General features: G+C 32.0%; 1 protein-coding gene across 1 annotated transcript in view; it reads left to right on the top strand.

The window, feature by feature from the left end:
* LOC118190746 (MARVEL domain-containing protein 1-like) overlaps positions 1-20,159 on the top strand; it is a 35,745-nt gene extending 15,586 nt beyond the window's left edge. Inside the window, exons 4-6 of the mRNA XM_035361520.2 lie at positions 898-996; positions 9,659-9,819; positions 15,512-20,159. Coding sequence (XP_035217411.1) covers positions 898-996; positions 9,659-9,817 — 258 coding nt within the window. The 3' untranslated portion in view covers positions 9,818-9,819; positions 15,512-20,159. The remainder of the gene's footprint in view (positions 1-897; positions 997-9,658; positions 9,820-15,511) is intronic.
* Positions 20,160-21,114: the final 955 nt, after the last annotated feature.

The following is a 21,114-nucleotide window of genomic DNA, read 5'->3' as shown; positions in this document are numbered from 1 at the left end:
CAGGCAGTAAGATATCTAGCACCGATCCTCAGCCTTAAATATATGTAGGAATTTATTTATTCAAGATTCAGATAAGCCTTAAGATTTATAAAAATTATGTTCAGAATATTGTAGTGATCTACTAGGTTGTTCATGTTTCTTTAAATAATGACTCGAGCAGGAAGAAAGGAACAGTTATGGGAATGAGCAGAATATGCAGCACACACATCACAATGATAGCTGGAAGAAAATTCAGGGAGAGTGCATATATTTAGTAATTTTTCCTGAGAACACACTATAAGTCATAATCCTCAAATGACTCTCAGGAAAACCGTAACTAGCAGTTCAGCTAACCGTGAAGTCTCACAGCTGATTTGCAAATGATTCGCAGCTGAACTCCCTAGCTCTTCGACCTGTATTTATACTGTGCATTATGGGCTCGGAAAACTTCTGAAACAAACAATTGAACGGTTTCAAAAATATATTTTTCAAATCTTCCAGAAAGTTGCCATGTTGGCAAGAAATGTTGCCAAGTTCCCCTCAATTACAACTTGAGATATATGCAACAAAATTGCATATATCTCAAGTTGTAATTGAGCTATTTTTACAATTCCAGAGCCATTACATTCAGAATTGCAACATTTGCAATTCTGAATGCGCACTTAAAAATAAGATAAACTGAAAATAAGCCAAGAGATGCCATATACGCATTTACGCCGTATAGAGTTCAACAGCAAAATCACCAAAGTTTAAAAAATAGGATAGCAGTATATGCATAGTGTTAAGTGTTGGAATATATTTATTGTTGTACACACACACATGAGCTGAATTTTTATGCACCACACCGTATTATTATTATTATTTTTTTTTTAATATATATTTACTGAGTTTCTCTATATGATTTCTTTTTAATTTCAGGAAACTGCATACAATGGTACCTGGGCTGTATTTTTCTTCATTGCATCTTGTGTATCTGCAGCAAATGCCAGTACTGATCCAGGATGGGGTGCTGCTGCTGTAATTATTATTTTTACTATTACTCTTATAACTGTATCTTATAATTTTACCAATATGAAGAATTATATGAGTTAGCCATACATATTATCAAATTTCGGAAACTGAAATTTAATTATGAAGGGAAAAAATTTGTTCATTGTAGAGCATATGTTACTAAGTTTTGAGACTGAGTTTTTCCAAATAATCTCAAACAATTTTCCAAATACTGATTACCAACACACTTCTTCCATTCTGTAAGGCCCACCAGCAAACAAGAGGTACAGGTGACTGCATTAGAGTATTGGAAACATGTGATAACAGATGTCTCAGTTGGAGAGGTAACTATGCAGGGAAGTAAATGGAAAGTGTATCTGAATATCCCCCCCAAAAAATTATAATTTTCTGCAACCAATTAAAAGAAAAATAATTCTTGTATTCATATATAAAGTGTTTAAAAAAAGTTTTCAAATTCAAGTCCCCAAACAAAATTTCAGTGATAGAAAGAAATGCTGCCTATACTGGTTCAAAATTTAAACATTTTTTCAAAAACTATAATATTACACAATTATTAGCTACTGCTAATAGATCACAAACTAATATCAAAGTAGAAATAGTTAATTAATTTAATTATAACCAGATTACATGTAAATTGAATTTTTATCAAGGTAACATCACATGAACAAAATTGTTGCCTCAGGTTTCCAAAAAATATATTAATATATACCTTTTGTAACAATATCATAACATTAATATAATTTGTAACACTATAATATACCTTTTGTACAAAATTCTCACAGTGTTATTTAATGTATGAAAAATTACCATATGGTCCATTAATCGAAGCTCAAGATCTGCATCCATTAATTGAAGAAGCTAAAATTTCTCAGTAAAGGTCTGAAAATTACCATAATGTAAACAAGCAAAGATATGACACCTGTTTTAATGCAATTAATTTTAAACCTGGTGATTTAGTAATGTATGAGAAATTTCAATATCCAAATACCAGAAAACTTTCTTTTCCTTTTTCAGACATTTACAAAATTTTGAGACAATATTCTAAAATTACTTTTGAAATATATAAACCAAATTTTCTTACTAGAAAGAATGTAGACCTTTTAACCCAGCAAACAAATTGAAATTAATTCTTAGAAATAGTAGAATACCTTTTGCTACTAAAAATTAATTAGCTTTTACTTTCCAAATTATTAATTAAAATTACTTCAGACTTATTAAAAAGAAATTGTAACCTTTTCACTTCAACAAGACCTTAAATCCTAATTGTGAAAATTTTACTCCCAAATTTGACTTCTATGGGTCTTCCTTATCTTCCCAGAGTTTTTCCATTCAGAATTTTTTGGGTATGTTCTCCAAAGCCCAGAGGTAAGAAGAGGAAAAATTCTAATCCAATGTTTACAATCTTTTGTTAACAATCTCTTCTAATACCAAATTCTTAGAAGATGAAAGTTTTTTTTACTGTGCTCTGACCCAATTATTACATTATGTGTATTACTCCTTGCATTTTTTCTTTATGGAGTATGTCAGCAGTGATAGCACATGACCATTCTCCTCCTACGTATGCTTCTAATACTGAAATTAATTTTTTAGGAGAGTGAGCTACAGCTATGAACTGTTTCACCGGTCACATTCCTCTAGTCATATTTTAGCAAAAAATGCTATCCCCTCCACACGCACACTGCACAGGTTTAATTTTTTTTTTTACATTATTATTGTTGGGTAATGTAAAATTTTATTAAGGTCATACAGAAATGAATGACAGAAATGCTGCTGCAGAGCGGAATACAATTTAGTAACTAAAAACTGATACTACATCAGAAATAATCCCCACCCAAGTCAATACACTTCTGCCATCTGTCTGATGAGGGGCTTTGGTAAACCAGTCTGTGGGGGTGTTAGTGCACCACCTATGGACAATTGCATGCAATTCGGCAGAAGATTCAACATCCTGGCCCCTGACTGTGTCCTTCATCTTCTCAAGTAAGGCATAGTTCGAGCTTCAGCTCAATGCCTCGTGAGTGCCACGGGTGTTCTGGCTGGTGTGGGGATGTGCTGCAACAGCACATGCCATACCTGTTTGCCTGGACAGCGCTGTTGAATGTGGCATCGCATCGTTCTAGCAAACTCACAGTCGCTGTTGATAGTGCACTCAGGCTCCAGCTAGTACACAAGAAGAATACCCTGGACGTCGCATTTGTTTCGCGTATTTAACGCTGGCCTAGGCTTCTTGCAACATGAACTTGATGTGTGCTTCCACCTCATGGAGCTGTGCGTCGTGCAAAAACCAAGAAACCAAGACCTGTGACCAAGCAGGCAAAGAAGTCGTCCGGATCGGCATCATGCTGTGCAAGAAGTTCTTTTCAGATGTCGATGCACTTCGCCTTTTCTTGTGGTGCAAGTGCCTCAGGCACTCACTTTGCACACACACCTTTGTCATCTCCAAATCATCATGCACTTGCAGTGTTCCTTGCTCAAGCCCTGTCTCTTCCTGCATCTTGTTGAACATTATGCAGCTGTTCGCCATAATCAACTCCGACACGGGGGCTACGTTTGCTGCTGTATGTAATGTTGCTGGTCATCCAATGTGGTCTCCACATCACTGCTGAACTTTGGCCAACCAATGGGGTATGGTACGCTTTGAGGGTGCTTTGTCTCCGCACACAGAAACTATGCAACAATGGATATCACTATCCTTGTATACCTTCCTTTTATAGGAACCACGCTGACTGTGATCACCTTCCATCATTACTGTCATGATGACGGTGAAAAGGACGGTGCTGACTTATACCGTTCACTTGTGGCCAGCGCCATCTATGCATTCTGAATAGCTCATGCCCCCTTGTGTTTATTTCACTTGTCTTCCCTGCCACTAGTGTAATAGTTTTTGTTGTGAGAGCTGTTGTATTGATCATTTCTTTACGATCCAGGTATTATTTAAATTTGTAAGACCAAACTTAAACATACAAGTTATTAGTCTTAATATGAATTTTTATATATTTTTATTTCAGTTATGTAACATCGAAGAATTTTATCGCTATACTTCAGAATTAATAATTTTGATACATTTTTACAATGCTAAAAGCCATTTACCTTGTGTAAGAAATGAAGGTTTTTATGTATAATTGTATTTAAGCATCCCACAGCCATCAGCAAATACACTGCTCAACTTTCAAAATGCAACAAGAAGAAGGAGTGGTCAGAAATTTATGGAAATTTTAGAGTAGACAAACAGCAAGGAGTTATGCGAATGATGTGAAATGCGCAGCTCTCCAACGCACGTGAAGTAAGATATAAGGGAAGGAAAGTGCATAATGGGCAATATTCGGGTCGTTATTTCTGCCAGACGAATTATTGAAGAAAGTTGATTTTTGTCCCGGAGGATAAGTGTAATATGAGAGAATGCCAGGCCACTGTCAACAAAGGCATTTCCAGCAGATAGACGATTTTACGAGGAGTATGGTGATCGGACTGAGAAGGGCGGGTTGATCCGCACGCCAAATCGCAGCTGATACCCAAATGGATGCGAGCACGGTGCATCGGCTATGGCGAACATTGTTGGAACAACGAAATATGAGAAGAAGGAGGGGTGCAGGTGCAGCCAGAGTGACATCAGCACTTGTGGATCGATGCATCTGCTGACAAGCTGTGGCAGTCCCGCAAGTCACTTTAACCGCAATTCTGCAGCATGTGCAAGATACCCTGGATGTTCCCGTTTCGACCACAACCATTTCCCGTTGATTGGTTGAACGTGGCCTGCACTCGCGCTGTCCGTTAAGAAGACTGCCATTGACCCCACAGCATAGATGCCAACGTTTAGAATGGTGCCAGACTGGAGTGATGTGGATGACAGAATGGCGAAACATCATGTTCTCAGATGAGTCGCGCTTCTGTTTATGCAGTGACAGTCGCTGCGTACGTGTGTAGCATTGACATGGAGACAGATCTAATTAGGCAGTAACTCTGGAACGCCCCAACAACGTGGCATAATGGTTTAGAGCGCTATTGCCTATGATTCCAGGTCACTTCTAGTTTGTATTCAGGGCACTATGATGGCCCAACGATACTTGGATAATGTACTGCGGCCGGTGGGAATCTCCTACCTTCAGGGGCTGCCTAATGCAATTTTTCAGCAGGATAACGCCTGACCACACAGTGCTCGCATCTGCCAACATGCTCTGCAAGGTATATAGATGCTTCCTTGGCCACTGTACTTTCTTGACCTGTCACCAATCAAACATGTGTGGGATGTGATTGGATGCTGTTTGCATACTCTGCCCCTGCCTCGTTCAGAAGATGAACTGTGGCAAATGGTTGAAAGGGAATGGAGAGCCATCTCTCAGGACACCATCCACATTCTTATTGACTCTATGCCTAGAGGTGTTTCTTCATGCATTGCTGTCTGCGGTGGTCCTACATCCTACTGAGCCAATGCCATTCTCGCTCTGTATTCTGACTATCATTTTGAAATAAAGATCACTTATTGCTGCTTGCTGTCTCTGTCTTTTTTCCAAATTTCATCACTTTCTGACCACTCTCTCCTGGTGTTGCATTTTCAATGTCGAGCAGTGTAGTTATGCTGGTTCGCTTGTGAGGACCGCCCCCCCCCATATTTTTTATCAAGTAGTATTTTCTTATTGTACTGTATTTTATTATTTCTGTTTATTAATTTCTAAATGCCATTTTACATTGTTTCACAATAAGAAAATGTGTTTTATATTGAATATAACACTTTTGCCAAAGATTTTCAACAGGACTATAAGATAATGTTATTCAAGCAATATTTTCAAGAAATGTAAAATTTACAATTTGTTGAAAACATGTAGAACACTCCAAAATTAGGACAGTTTTATGATACTTGGAGAGAGAATTTTAATACCTTTAAATCCAATTTAAAGAAAACAAATACTTTTAAAAATTGGTTGTAGATTTATTGTAAATTTTTTGTAGTGCTTTTAAATTATATTTTTATATGTCATTTTGTATGCTTTAAGATATGAGAGAGTTTGGATGCGGCATAGTAAAACCGAAAGGCTTTGCCCTTGAGGAGGGACATTTTCTTTCTCATTGAAAAACATACACAGTCAAAAGTCTTTAATCCAGACTGTATTCCAGATTGTCGGTTTTTCCGGATTATAGATCATCAATTTAAATATGGTAAGATGACATGCAGAAATTATAAAATTAAAAATATGAAACCGTAATTTATGAAATAATTATGATCTAAAGAGTATCAAAATTTACAAAAAAAAAAAAAAAAAGCTTGATATTTATTTGTGTACTTTATGAAATATTTCTTTCAACGCGCGCATACATAAAGCATACATTACACATAGTCAAAATTAGAAAATTGCAACCAGAAAACTATTTGATGTGTATTCGTAATATTTATAATGACGACGAATTTGATTTAAATCATATCAAAGACGGAGTACATCGAGATGAAATACTACATTTAGTAAGGATGTAAGCCGAATAAAATAAAAACATCTGCCCTGAAGATAAGGATAGTGCTGACAGATCAACTTCCAGTTCATTGCGCGCTGCGACGTACTCCCCCCCCGGCAGAGCAGTGTGAAATTGATAAACAGATTTCAGAATGGTTAATGAAACAAAGGATATGCCTTTATCCATTTTTTGCAGCAATTCCACTTTTTGTTTGATGGACATCGAAACATGCTTTCGCTTTTTAGATCCTTTGGCAGCTCCAAAATCGGAAATTGTTTTTGACATAATCGAAAAGTTCAAGCTTACTTTTATAAAATTGCTCTAACAGTCTGCAAAAAATAAGCCGGATCCAATTCGAAGATTAAGGAACAACGCAATCTGCAATATTAACTGAAATAGATAATTAGATAATTTTAGCTTAGCTTATACAGTCTGTTATACATTAAACGCGCATGCATAAACGTATTATGTGCATGCGTAAACAGATATACGCATGTGAAAACGCATTATGCGTTTATGCATGCGCAGAAAGTTTGTAGCTTTGAGGTTCAGATTATAGATCATTCCAGATTATGGACGTCCGAATTAAAGACTTTTGACTGTATTGTATATATTGTATAGAAATAATCTTCATTTTCTATTGCTTTTTTCTAAAAATATTTTTTGTCACCAAGCCTTTTTATCTTTGAAGGGGGGATATGTAAGAGATAAATTATGAAAACAAATTATTAAATTTAACAGTAATCTTAATTCTTCATTTTAATTTGGCTCTGTCCTCTTCCTGAGCTAAAATTACTAATTGTTTATAATATGTGAATCTAAATTATGACATCTTAAAATTTAATCAGTTTCATGCCATCTTATGTAAACTTACCATTGCGAGTATTTCTTCCTCAAAATCAAAAACTTTTGATTATATATCTCGTATTTTCATGAATGTGCACTTACTTTCTCACTTTCCTTTTATTCTGCTAGCATATGCAATTCACCACTCTATTTTGTCCACTGTCTAAAGATGTGAATCGCTATGCAAAATTGTGGAGATCTTATTGCACCCAAAATGATATGTGGTTGAGAATATGTATCTCAAGAGTTCTTAGTAATAAGTTTTGCTTTGTTTGCCATGTTTTGTTTTGTTTTGCCATGTTTGCAAGTTTTTCTTCTTCATTATGCATCTATGTTGTTGCTGGCTTTTGACAGGTTAATACAATGAATCAGCACTCCATATATGCAGTAAAACATCTCAAGTTATTTATAGAATTTATTGCATGTATGCAGTACAAAGTTTAAAATCCAGACTCGTCAGGACTTTGACGATTCCAGATTTGGGAATTTTTTGGATTTTAGATCATCAATTTAAATCTAGTAAGATGACATGTAGAAACTGTAAAATTAAAAATCTGAAATTGTTTATGAAAAATGAAGCATTTATGATCTAAGCATTCTTGAGGGAATCAGAATTTGTAACAAAAAATTACTGAATATTGGTTTGCTTTATTAAACATTTCTTTTAAGTTAATACTTTTTCTTTGATTTTACAGATAGGCATAATTTCTTGTTCAGTTACAAAGTCCTGTAATTACCATGTCGAGAGTTCTCAGTAAATTGTCAGTTTTTTTTTTTTTTTTTTCCTTTCATCAATCACTGTTTATTTCTTCACTATCTCTAGTGAAATTTTTGGATTTGGAACCTTGCCACAGATTTCGCCATCCATTCATTGTTGCAATGGAAACTGTCATTCATTGTTATTGCATTGGAAAACATGTTATTGCATTCTTTATTTATTACCACTTCTCCATAAATTCCATTAATTGAGAAATTTTGCTTTTTGTTTGCGATATCTGAAAACCTACAAATTGGCGGTTATCGTAAAGCATAGTGAGCATCTGCTGTATACTATTAATGACTAAAGAAACGTTGTTCCACTAAAATTTATCTTTCTTCTATTGAACTCTGAGGAAATTAAGCCTGAATTATATTGTTATTTATTATATTTACATCTGTTTCCCTTATATGCTTAAGCCTTACCCAAGTCCTGATGAAATGACTTCCCTACGTACATAAAGTGGTACTTTCCATTGTGCATGCCATGAATTTTGGCAAATAATAGCTTATAGATAGCAGTTGCACACCCCATGTCAGGTGATGTCTTATAGAACATCACTTGCCATATGCAAAATATGGTGCATAGCAAAAAAAAAAAAAAAAAAAAAAAAAAAAATACCCGTAAGGCTTATTAATAATAAACCACTTCTTAGTTTGAACAGCACTAAATGGCATATGGATATCATTTACAAAATCTATTTTTAGAAATTTCTGTTAAATTTCTTCGTCAATGAACTTAACACTTCACAATGCAGTTGACTTAAACTTGTAATCATCACTAAACATAATATCAACATAAATGGTTGCCATGCTGTTTGATAGTCATTTATTGATATATAAAACATAAATTGTTGTAAATATTGCTATGTGAGTTATTTTTCAAGCTGCTGCAAGTTGATATCCATGAGTGCTGAAAGCAAAAAATAATAAAAAATTATTCGCCAGGTTGGCATAAGATTTTATATGATATTCAGTAGGAGTAAAATCAGCGATAAACTTTGATAGAATATTGGTTTGAGATGTATGCCGAGCAATAAGATGGCAATGTAGTCAAATTATTCATTATACAGATTTATGCTAATAAATGATTGTGTTTCTTCAACATGAAGATGTTTTATGTGATACCGAAGTGGAATTAAAAATAAGTACCCTCTTCATGTTTTATTATAAACAAGTGTCTACCATGCATGCATGAAGCATATACTACCATTGGAATATAATTCTTTCTGCCTTTTCAAAAAATTTCTGAAAAAAGAAAACTTTTTTTTAGAAAAATATTTTTAAAAAAATTGCTGCTGGTGACCATTGGAATCATAATTCTTTCTGCCTTTTCAAAAAATTTCTGAAAAAAAAAAAAACTTTTTTTTAGAAAAATATTTTTAAAAAATTGCTGCTGGTGATTTGGAGGTCGGGATATTAGGCATCTGGATTTGGGACTGGTTTGAAATTTATATTATTGTATTAGTTTTGCAATTCAAATAGTTGATAGTTATATTATAATGTGTTTCATGGGATGTCAAAATATGAATATGCAAGCTGTTTTTCTGTAATGCTTGAAAAAAGTTACTTTGTTCTTCATTATGTTCTTAATTTAGACTGATTTTTTTTTTTTATTTAGTTTTTTGGATTTGGGAACATGTTCATATTTGGCTTTGATACCTATTTGAAGTTTAAAGCATGGCGAGGTGGTGAGATTGCCCAAGGGGAAAGGACTACATCACCTAGTTCAGATCAAAATACCCCATCTGCAACTGGTCCAAGCTATCCAACATACTAGAGGTAAATTTTTTCTGTACTTCACATTTTTTTTTTTTTTTTTCTATTTCTAAGGTGCTATCTGTTGTTAAAATGCATACATATGTGTTCAGTACCACTAACAAGGTAATCTTTTTGAAGCAATTAAGTATATTAAACAAAAGGCTAAAACATATATAACAAATGTTTTATTATTACAGAATTTGAGTAGTGTTACTAGTTTTATCAATTTAGAATCCCATTCTTTCAAGTTGATGATGATATTCAAAATCAGAGATTACTTCGCATTTAGTGTCATATGTTTTGGTAGTGTCTAGCCTGATTATCTCTTAATGTCATCACCTAAGCCTCTGAAATTTTCAATGATGCAGTATTTTCTAAAGCAGGAAAAAAAATTGTCATGGATCAAGTACAAAGTGAGATAAAATATGAAATTTTGCTTCTGGGAGGCATCCTGTATTTAGAGATGTTTATATAGAGCTAAAGTGCATTTGAGAATTGAGAAAGTATTGCAGTTATTTAGTAATGTCGTTGATTATTGCCTATGATAAATAACTTAGCAGTACTTTTCTCCTTCAAATTAATTACCCCTTAATAGCTTAAAAAGAAATATGCTCAGCTAAATTAGTTTTAAAAAAGGAATAGAGCTGACAAAAAAGAATTCCAATATCCAAAACTTAATTTTTTGTTCTCTTGAGTTTCTCTAATAGATGCACACAAAGGTGAAAAAGAAAACAGGCTACAATATTTACTGTACAGGGTGGAATTAAAAAATATTTAGTTTATATGTGTGTTTGTGTGTGCATATGCAGGTATGTGGGTGCATATAATGAAAATGAGCCTTTGTCATAGGTGAAGCTTGACAAATTTTTCAGTTAATGTGAAGTCACAGCCATTTGACATTATTATATTTTGTTTTTCATTTGTAGTATAAAATACAATAATATAAGCACAGGTTTTGCATATTAAAGCATTGCTCAAAGGAGGGATGGCAGACAGCATATTTGTTTGGTAGAAACAAGTGTAAAAAAATTCAAAGATTAGGATATTGACACTAGATTAAAAAGAGTTATAGTTTTATGTAATTTCTTTTGGTTGATTTAAAACTTTATTTTGAGAATTTATTGTTACTCTGCGAAAAATGACTTCTATTTCACTTTTTTGATTATGTAAGTTATAAGCATAAGTAGCATTTAAAAAAAATCATATGACAAGGTTTTATTTGAAATGGCACACTTGAAAAAGATTTATTTTAAGCATACTACTATTTCTGAGATAGAAACAGGAAACAGCCAATTAAAAAAAAGAGACTTAAAAACTTATTATAAAGTTAGTATTTTATCTTAAAGGTACACATATACGCACATTCACAAACACTATTGTGGGTCAAAAATACTCATGGTCACAAACAATCACACTGTGTCAAAAAATGCACCTTTTTAGTAAAATCATTTGACAGTCTTGAAATGTTCATGCTAGCCAATGAGCATACAGAGTGGTTCTAAAATGCATAGGAAGCTTGTATCCCAAACACATATGAAATAGAATACTGGTTGCTATGTCAGTTCGGATTGCTTATGATCTATTATTTCCACTGTTGAAGAATTAAAAGGCATGTTCAGTTAGAAAGATGTTAAAATAAAATATTCTCTGTTCACATGTTAAAACCACATTTAAATGAGCAGAATCGGAGCTTTGCCAGATGACCAGCATGCTTTATGAGCTGGGTATCAGTTCTTAAATGTACAGCAAACCTGCTGAAAGCAATAAAAGAAAGGAAATTTAATCGAGCCATTCATTCCAGCTCCTAAGCAAATGGGTTATTTGTAGAAGCTCCTATTTAACTTGTGTTTAAATGCTATTTCGAATTATGAATATAAATACCATAAAAAGATATCCATTCATTGGTGGTACAACCAACTGAATGAATTGAACAAAGATCATATCACTTTCAGATAAGTAAGCAGGTCATACCATTAAATTACCGTGCATGGTGATTAAAGCAGTGATGTGGCCCAACGATATTGTTACCAGAATTTGCAGCAGATGTTCACAATCATTGTGGAGGTAGCTAAGCTTAGGATGACATCTGTGGAACAAATGCAATAGTGAGAGGAATTGTCATAAATATTACACTAGCATCACTGTCATTCAGAACCTCTTGTCCAGATCTGAACTCTAAAAATTATTTGTCCAAATGAAGAATGCCCTTGTGGAAGACTTTCTGAAATAAATCAATTTGGAATTACTTAGTGTTATATTTTAAGCAGTTAATGGCTGATAGTTTTTCTTTAAATCTAAGAGTCATTTATCACTTATGCACCAGAGATGTACATACGTATGTTTTTATAACTCTGAATAATAATATCCAAGAACTGCATAGGTACATTCAAAATATTTTATGCAAGAATTAGTTTATTTTATGCATGATAGCTGGACCATTAGATGGCAGCAGTAATGATTTTTGGCATTTGCATGACATTATTTACAAGTTAAATTTTCTTTCAGAGAGAACTGTGTGATTGCTATAAAAGGATAAAAGCTTGGTTTAAAATAAAATGGATTTAATATTATACATAGAATTTTTCTAAATCCAAAAGAATTATTTGAAAGTGAGGTGGATTAATGCATTTCTGAATTTTATTTCCTAATGTTTTGGTAAAATTCTGGAGAAGAATTTAATACTTTGATTTGTGTAAACTTCTCCTACTACTGAAAATATCAAATTCCTTTATGCTAATTCCATTACTAAAAGTTGGGGGGGGAGGCAAATGGAAAAGTTATATTGTCAGTAATGAAAATAAAATACTCCAGGAAAATATGCTCAAGCTGCCCTGAAAATTCTGCATTTTGCTGCATTCATTGGGCATTCTTTTGGGAAACATAAATAAATAGATATCTTGTATAAATAAATATTGTGCTGTTATTCAGAACTAAGAAAAGAAATATAAATTTTCAAGATTTTCAAAAAAATGCTGGAAATTATGTGGCCAAATAAGAATTCAATAACAGTGTTGTTGGGTGTATTGTTGCGTTTTTGTACAGGTATGTGGATTTGGACTAATTAACGACAACATTTGATGAGGAATGAACACACAATTTATTAGCCAGTATTATTTAGGACAGCTCCAAAAACATGTTTACAGTCGTCAAAAAACTACGACAAACACACTGAAACAATCAGCAGCACAGCTTTCAGGCTGTTAGGTTATAACAGTGAAGACAGCTTCACGGCAAAGCACTGGAGTAGAGCTCCCGACTCTGTTCGGTTGTTCTCGGAACTCAACGTACTCTCGAGTCTCTCCACGCTACAACTTGTGCTGACACTACTTGATGGCCTCGCGATCGACTCGATAGACTACGAGACACTACTCTACTCCGCATACCAGCAGGGTTTATATAGCAATTGGGCTGCCTTCGAGAACATTCTGGGCCTAACCAGTAAGAATTTGTTCTCTAAAGTTCTCCATCCGTCTATGGCACATTGCCAATTTTGTCACCAAATGGGCAATTTTGGGCCTGCCTTCCCTTGCCATTTTCTGGCAACCCTAAATCCACTTTGAGGGGAAGCTATCTTACTGCAGCTGAACATTTTGTAATAGTATAATTATATTCACACATGTAGGTAGTGTTGTAATGAGCAGTTGTTTGTTGTTTTGCTTTAGGTTCATTTGCACATATTAGAATTAAGTAGTGTTTGCCTTGAAAATTTGTTAAATTTTATAAATATTGCAGTAAAATGAGTAACAATCTGCATTTAGGTGACCAAATGAGGTAAGATTCATTAGTGTATTTAAAAGCTGGGCAGTCCCAATTTCAGATTCTAAAAGAGCTTAATGTAAGTTCAGTGCCCTTTACAATTTAAGGAATTAATTTCAGGAGACCAGATCCATATGAAGAAGGCATGTGAAGATCCTAATGCCTCAATGTCCAATGAAGATTGGTATTGGGCACCTTCAACTAAGGGCCAAAGGATTACATAGCTCTTTCATGAGCTCCCATCTGTCACTGTTTTTAAAGGCTATTATTTCCAAACTCTTCATGATGGCTTCAAAGCTCTTTTTTTTTTTTTTTTTTTTTTTTTTTTTTTTTAACCCAGAAGACCAGCTAGTTTGCATCCTGTTGATTTCCTCATATAAAAGAGTGTATCTCTCATGGTGCAGAGAATATTGACCCTGGACCTAAATTCAATGAGTCCAAGTTCTCTTCAGCGATGAGTCCAGATTTAGATATTTTACCGAGTCTTGATAGACCTTCATTTAGAGAAAAGTGGCAATCTATTCTATTCCTCCAACATCAGGCACAGTGACCCATTATGGTGCCAGAGGGGCATGTTGTAAAGGCATCATATTAGACAGCCTCACAGCACTCCATACATTTGAAAGGGGTTTCCTGATCAGACAGAGGTATGGAGTCTCTGAGCATTATTACTTTTCAGAGGCACAGTTTGGCTTTAGTTATTTATTATGGATAACAATACTTGTTGAATAGGACTTAACTGGTGATTAAATATATCTTAAGTGAAAATATTTGACAGATAGATTGTGCAGCCAATTCTCCAAACATATAAACCTTATAAACCACTCTGTGTCTCAGACTTATAAACCACTCTGTGTATGAATCACAGAGTGGTTTATAAGTCTTTATCTGGAGAGACCCTGGGCCAACTATCATCCGTCTAAACATAAGGGGCACTGATAACTCTGAAGGAAATGCAATCCTCGCGTGGGTGAGGCATCAAATTAAATGATCACACACCACTGCACATATTCAGTGCAAGCAGTATAAACCATACAATGCTATAAAAATGATGGAGCCTTTTAGAGGGAGCTGTCTGAGAGGACTTCGTTTTTATGAACAACAATGCAAAGCCAACTCAGTTGTTCAATTAACAGAACTCAGTTGTTCAACAATTTCCTGGAGGAAGATGGTATTCATCACATTGTATGGCCAGCAAAACCATAATTCCTATAAAGCATACTAGGAATGCACAAAAAAGAGCCATTGAATGATATCATCCTCCGAAAATCTTCCAGACATTCAAATTCTTGCTGTTAAAAGAATTGGATTAGCTGTCCCAAGTTGTGACCAGCAACTTCATTTACTGTGTAGTTTCCATTGTGATACATGTAAAACTTTGCAAAGTAAACACATGCCTTATTAGTTGGATCAATCTAGAAATATGAGGTGTCATGTTTTGGTCATATTTGGTTTCATTTGGATACCACAAAACATTTAGCAAAATGTTCAAATGTCTCATTGGGCATCTTTGTAGAAAATTTCCTTACATGTATTTCTAACCTTAATTTTGTGTGTTAGTATATTTAAGAATGTTTTTCACTATTTTATTACAATTCATGGTTAATATTTGATATTAAAGTGATCATAACAGTAGATTTCTTATGCAAAATTGAGGTTCTGAATAAAATCTTAATAAGAAAATTAATTTTGGAAGAAATCATACTGTGAAAAATGTTTTAGCTGCATTACTTGTGTTTTAAATTGTTTTGAAAAGGTATTTTTTAAATAAGCTGAATAATTAATTTTATGTATTTTTCATTCTTTAATGTTATATTTAATGAAGTGTCTTTATATATTTTACTCTAATAAAAAAGTGACTAAAAATAAGATATAATAATTTCTGTCTTTATATAAATTATTTCTAATATGCTCTTATAGAGGTTGTTATTGTCTTCATATTTAATTTTTTTTACAGATGATATATTGACTGAAGCATAATATAAAAATGGGACAGCAGCTCCTTGTCCTTTGTAACATTTGGCATTGATGTCTATTTTAATTGTTAATTTTATTTGTTAAATGATTTTTATTTATGAATTTATCATGAAAGATTGCAAATGCATGTGCTAAATATAAGGTGTAATTAAATATTTAAAGTTCACCAACCTCATATTTTGTACAAACTTTTGTGTTTATTGTGTCTAAATATGAATATAGATAAATATATGTATATTTGATCATTTTTGTTCTAACAGAACTACAATGTGTATTAGCTGTAAATGGACTGCTTTTTTTTTTCTTTGCTCAAATTGTTTTTAAATTATTATAAATTCTCAGAGTTTATAGAACTGTTCTCAACATTTCATAGTCTATATGTCAAAAAATCACTTTATGTAATAAAATGTGTAATACTTAACTTTATTATTGAAATTAGTTCTCAGGGTCTGATTTAATGCACAGTAGGAAATTTTAAAATAATACTGTTTAAAAATTTTTTGCTAATAAATTTTAATTAGCAGTATTTTTCTGTTGCTATATGACTTGCATTTAATTTTAAAAAAATTTCCACATCTTATTTAACTACTTGGGTATTAGATGGTGTTTAGTTTATTGGTGTTTTACAGTAAGTATTAAAATGTCATGCATTTTCTTTGGGATTTTTTTAAAATTCTAATAAATGATGATTTTTAATTTTTATTCCGCTACATAATGCAGATAGTAAACTGTTTCATTAAATGAATAGTTCTAGCGAGGTGTGACTTGATCTTAACTTCATAAGTATAGAGTTGAATATTGGCAGGTCTGGTGTGAAGAAAATGAAAGTAAAGAAGTTGTCTTTATTGATCTTTCCTTTTGGAAATGTAGTTCTGCAGCATCTGTTATTCAAAATGATTTTAGCTTTCTAAGTCACAGTTTAAATAACATATCATGCTATGCTTATTTGTAAACAGCTTTGTTCTAAAAGCTTGAAAAATGTATATGGACCTTTTGTGTACTTCATATTTACTTTTCAGCATAATATATATGCATATATTGTATTTGTTCTTTGAAAGGATTTGTGTCTATTTTTGAGAATTAACATGTATAAAATAATTGTACTAATTCATTTTTTAAAGAGATTATCTTCCATTGTTAAGTAACATTTCTATAATGTAAATGTATGGTTAAACTGCAAAATGCATGAATATAAATGATGAATTTCTTGGACTTCAAATGCATTATGAATTTTCCCATTTTTTGTCTTTCAATCCAGCAACCAACACTTTATATACTGAAATACATATCTTAGAATATTATCCCTCTTTATAATAGTATAGATTTAAAGCTAAGAGAGAATTTAATAATTCTGTGTAAAAGATCTTTTTGTATATGTTTATTACAAAGCAAATTTATATGCATTTATATAACATGTAATACATTTATTTGCATGGAACTTTTGAATTTGTGAATAAATACGAATGGATTGTGGCTGACATGCTTTTTTTTTTTTTTTTTTTTTTTTTTGAAGTTTTAGAATTTACCATATTTCTGTAATGCATGCTTTATAGTTGCATGTATCTTTTATAAGTACTAATAATAAAAGTGCCTTTCCCTAGTTTTCCTAGATAGTTCATTTTTTTAAGCAGGAATTGATACAGGAAAAATAAATTTAAGGATTTAACTCATATTAATGAATTATTGGAGTGAATATTATGAAATATTTATACTATATATTGATTGCTCTGAAAGTATATAATAGTGAACGAAAAAGAAAATATTTTTAAATGGATATTTATATTTAAGACTATTTTATTCTGCTTATTGCAATTATATATCATTTCTTGTAAAAACTATGTAAAATTATTCAATTTTCATATAATATAATAATAATGTACAAAAAATCAATGATTCTAATTATATTAAGTCGTATCTATATTCGATATTTTAATTTCCTATCCCCTAAATACTGTAAATTTCAGATTTTTAATATATTTCTAAAAATATTGTGAAAATATTCTAAATTGCTGTTTTCTTATATGAAAAGTAAAATTATGAAAGAATTGCTCTGCAGTAAAATGAAACTAATGAAGGTCATTTTAAGTAAAAAAAAATTTCTGTGGTAACAAAGTTTCAATTAAGAATAGAGATAATATATTAATGTAACATGAGAGAAATAAAAACTCTGTACCTTTTATATTGCATAATGGAAAAAAAAATTTTTTGGAGGGGTTATCATTCCTTTAGAATACAAAGTTTTTGAATGAATAGCTGTCACTTTGCTATATTTTTTCTAGTTAGAGGCAGGCTTGGCAAATGAATATTTAAATGCATCGATAGCATTTAGTTTTTTAAATGCAGACTATTTTGAATAGTAAATTGCATATCAATACCTGTGGTAAATTTTTATAAAAAGTTTTTTGAAGTTGTAAATTAAGTATAATATACATTTTAACTGAAAATAATAAATTTCAATTTTTATGTGTACCTTTATATCAGATATACGTAAATTTAATTTTTGCTTATGAACCTCTGTATGAGGTATACTTAAATATTCAGGAGTAATTGGCCTATGTTATATTGCATTTAAACTGAGATGCAAAATTAAATGCCATTTTTCATCTCCTTTCTAGAAAATATTTCACATTCACCTTATTCATAAATTTGTCCTCATATACAAACTAAAGTGCTCTTATGTATTTGATATTAAGAATGTTAACGTGTTTCTTAAAAATTTATGCTTTTAGTGTAACATATATTCTGAAACTTAACAATATTTTTGTGCAGTAGCATGCATTAGTACTTTTGGAAAAGTAAATAATTCTAAGCATTTAATAATTGATGTAAATTTTTATATTGTTTATTTGTAATCACTGAAATACATGTGACTGATGTTTTGTCACTCAAAACAAATGTCACGCTAGAGCACTATATTGTTGGCCCAAAAAATATGTATGTTCATCATATTGTTATTACTGCCTCTTTAGGAGGGGTATTTTGTATTGCTGATTGTAGGAAATTCAGAATACATCTTATAGTACACAAATTTCAAATAAGCATGGATTCATCTAAACCTGTTGAAAACATTCCATATTCCTCCATTGTAAATTTCAATGTTTTATTCGGTAAAGTATTCAGAAATATAATTTTGTTCCTAAATGCTCAGTTAATCACTTTAAAAATATTTATATGTTTGATTTCTTAATTCTGCTGATTTCAGATATTTCTTTTGAAAGATTGTATTCTTCTTTAGTCTGATGTCTGCTATTTATGGAATTCTGGTCTTGTTACATAGCAGCCAACTCTACCGGTTTTACAGGATGATTAGCGGTCTTTTATCACATTTCCAGGTTTTTAATTTTTAGCTTTATTTAGGTATGTTTTTCCCAGCATAAAAAAGGAAAGAATATGATACTCAACACACAAAAGCAGGTGTGTTAAAAATGTGGCTTTTATCCTAACTAATTGAAATTCCTGCATATAATTTTCTAACACTCCTGGCTGGGGAGTCCAATAACAATACATACTCCATGACAAATCACAATACATTGATTAATATTGGCCAGGATCACACTTTCAACCATTGATTATGGCCAGCGTTATGTATTTTACATATTGCTGGCCATACTCAATTGTAATTGCTGTAGGTCCTTAATTTTGCTACCCAATATTTTGCTAAATTTTTTAAACTTTTAAAACTCCCTAAATTTTTTGTCATCCCTAAATTTTACTGCTGCCCCAATCCTCTCCTAAATTCTAAAATTTGTGCTTCCTTTTTTGCACCACCCTGTGGGAATGTTTGCATTTTTCTATCTGATGTAAACGACAACAGAAGCCCCGATACTGCCATATTTTTATGTCGTCTTAATAGATTTAAAATGACGTTTTAAAATCTAGAACAACTGAAGTCCCATCCATTCTGGATCTCTGATTTTGTATTGTATTAAGAAATTTATCCACATGACAATATGTACTAATAATTTTATTTTTGACGTATTTAAAATTGCTTTAGTAGTAAAAGCTTCCCTTTGTTATTCAGGATGTTCTCGGTATAAAAGTGTAAGAAATTTAAAAAATGAAATGAGCCAAACTATATGAATTTTAGAATATATAATTAAACATTATTGTACATCAGAATCATATTAGTTTAGTTCATATTAGATAGTTCAGTAACCTGAATTATGCAAACTTAAATTTCATTTTAAGTCAGTTTGGAGGTTTTTTGAAATATCATTACCACACAGAATGAAATTCTCTTCAAAAACTCTTGGGTTGGGGCTTGAGAACCCTCTCCCCCAGTGTTTCAAATTTCAGGGTTGGCAGCTTTGTAATAAAACTAAAATTTTAGAATTTAGTAAATATTTGACTATGACTTTTGAAACAGAAAAAGTGAAAATAAAATATGAAGTCTATAATTTATATATATTTTTCTCTCATATATACTCATTGAAATGAAGCTGCATTTTCTTTTTTAATTCTGTTTATATTGGCTTTGGATGTTAATATTTGTTGCTTCTAGATAAACTTGTAAAATGGAAGAAACTTTTCATAATTATCTTCTATGTGTTTATTGTACTATCTTCATATTACAGTTAAAATAGTTGTAGCTTAGTTTAAAAATGCAAAAATAAATTTTTTAGCAAAGAGATTTGTCTGTTTACTTTTATATTTCAATTCAGTATTGAGCCGTTTTGTCATGTTCGGTGCTTTATTTTATCTTCTTTTCTTTTAAGTATGAAATTAAGTCAATTGTTTAAAAACAACATGTAATTAAAAGCATTGCAATGAATTTTATTACCGTATATATTAATATAATTAAAAAGGGTATTTTTATTGCCAAGTATATTAAGTACTTCCGTTAATTTCTGTCCAGTTCTATATTACCCATATCACTTTGTTGTTTCCATCAAAAATAAAACCTAACAATAATTTTATACAGAAGCATTTAAATTAGTAGCTGTTTGTTTTCCCCTTTTTGAATTTTCTAAATTATAGATTTAGTTTTATTAGATAGGTATAGTGGATATTATTTAAATTTCAAAAGAGTAATAGAATATAATATTTGTATTAATTTCTTTGTGGTCTGCATTTTAGCAATGCTTAATTCAGCATATTCTATATATGAGATGATCCAAAAGTCGAGCACATCAAACTTTTAAAAACTGTGAAAATCCTAAAAATTTGATGGCAGATTGTTTCAGTTGTTGACATTCCCATAGTGAAAGTACCTTGGTGGTCACTCTTTCAAATGTGGAATTTCAAGATTTGAGAAATCGCATGTACCATGTCATTTTACAAATATGCAGTTTTAAAGATTAATACCCATGATTAATTTATAATCTGAAAAGGTTGCATAATTTATTAGGAATTCTGAAGAGATTCCATTAAAGAATCTTTCGACATTTCTATGGGAAGAGTGTGCTTCAAAAACCATTCTGAAGACTTGGCTTGAACAGCTTCATCAGCAACAAAGAGATCTGAAATATCCCAAGCTAATAGATGCTGAAGAGCTTGTAGTTTTCACAAAAAGAAACTTCTTTAACTGTGAAATTAAAATCTAATGGAAATATTTGGATTGAAGAACTCCATTTCCTTAAACCT

Source organism: Stegodyphus dumicola, chromosome 3 (assembly GCF_044657685.1).
Source record: "Stegodyphus dumicola isolate Sdum_Otavi_A_Nest chromosome 3, ASM4465768v1".
NCBI classification, from domain to species: domain Eukaryota; kingdom Metazoa; phylum Arthropoda; class Arachnida; order Araneae; family Eresidae; genus Stegodyphus; species Stegodyphus dumicola.
Note: the sequence above shows the minus strand (reverse complement) of the source record. Positions and strands in the feature narration are given on the sequence as shown.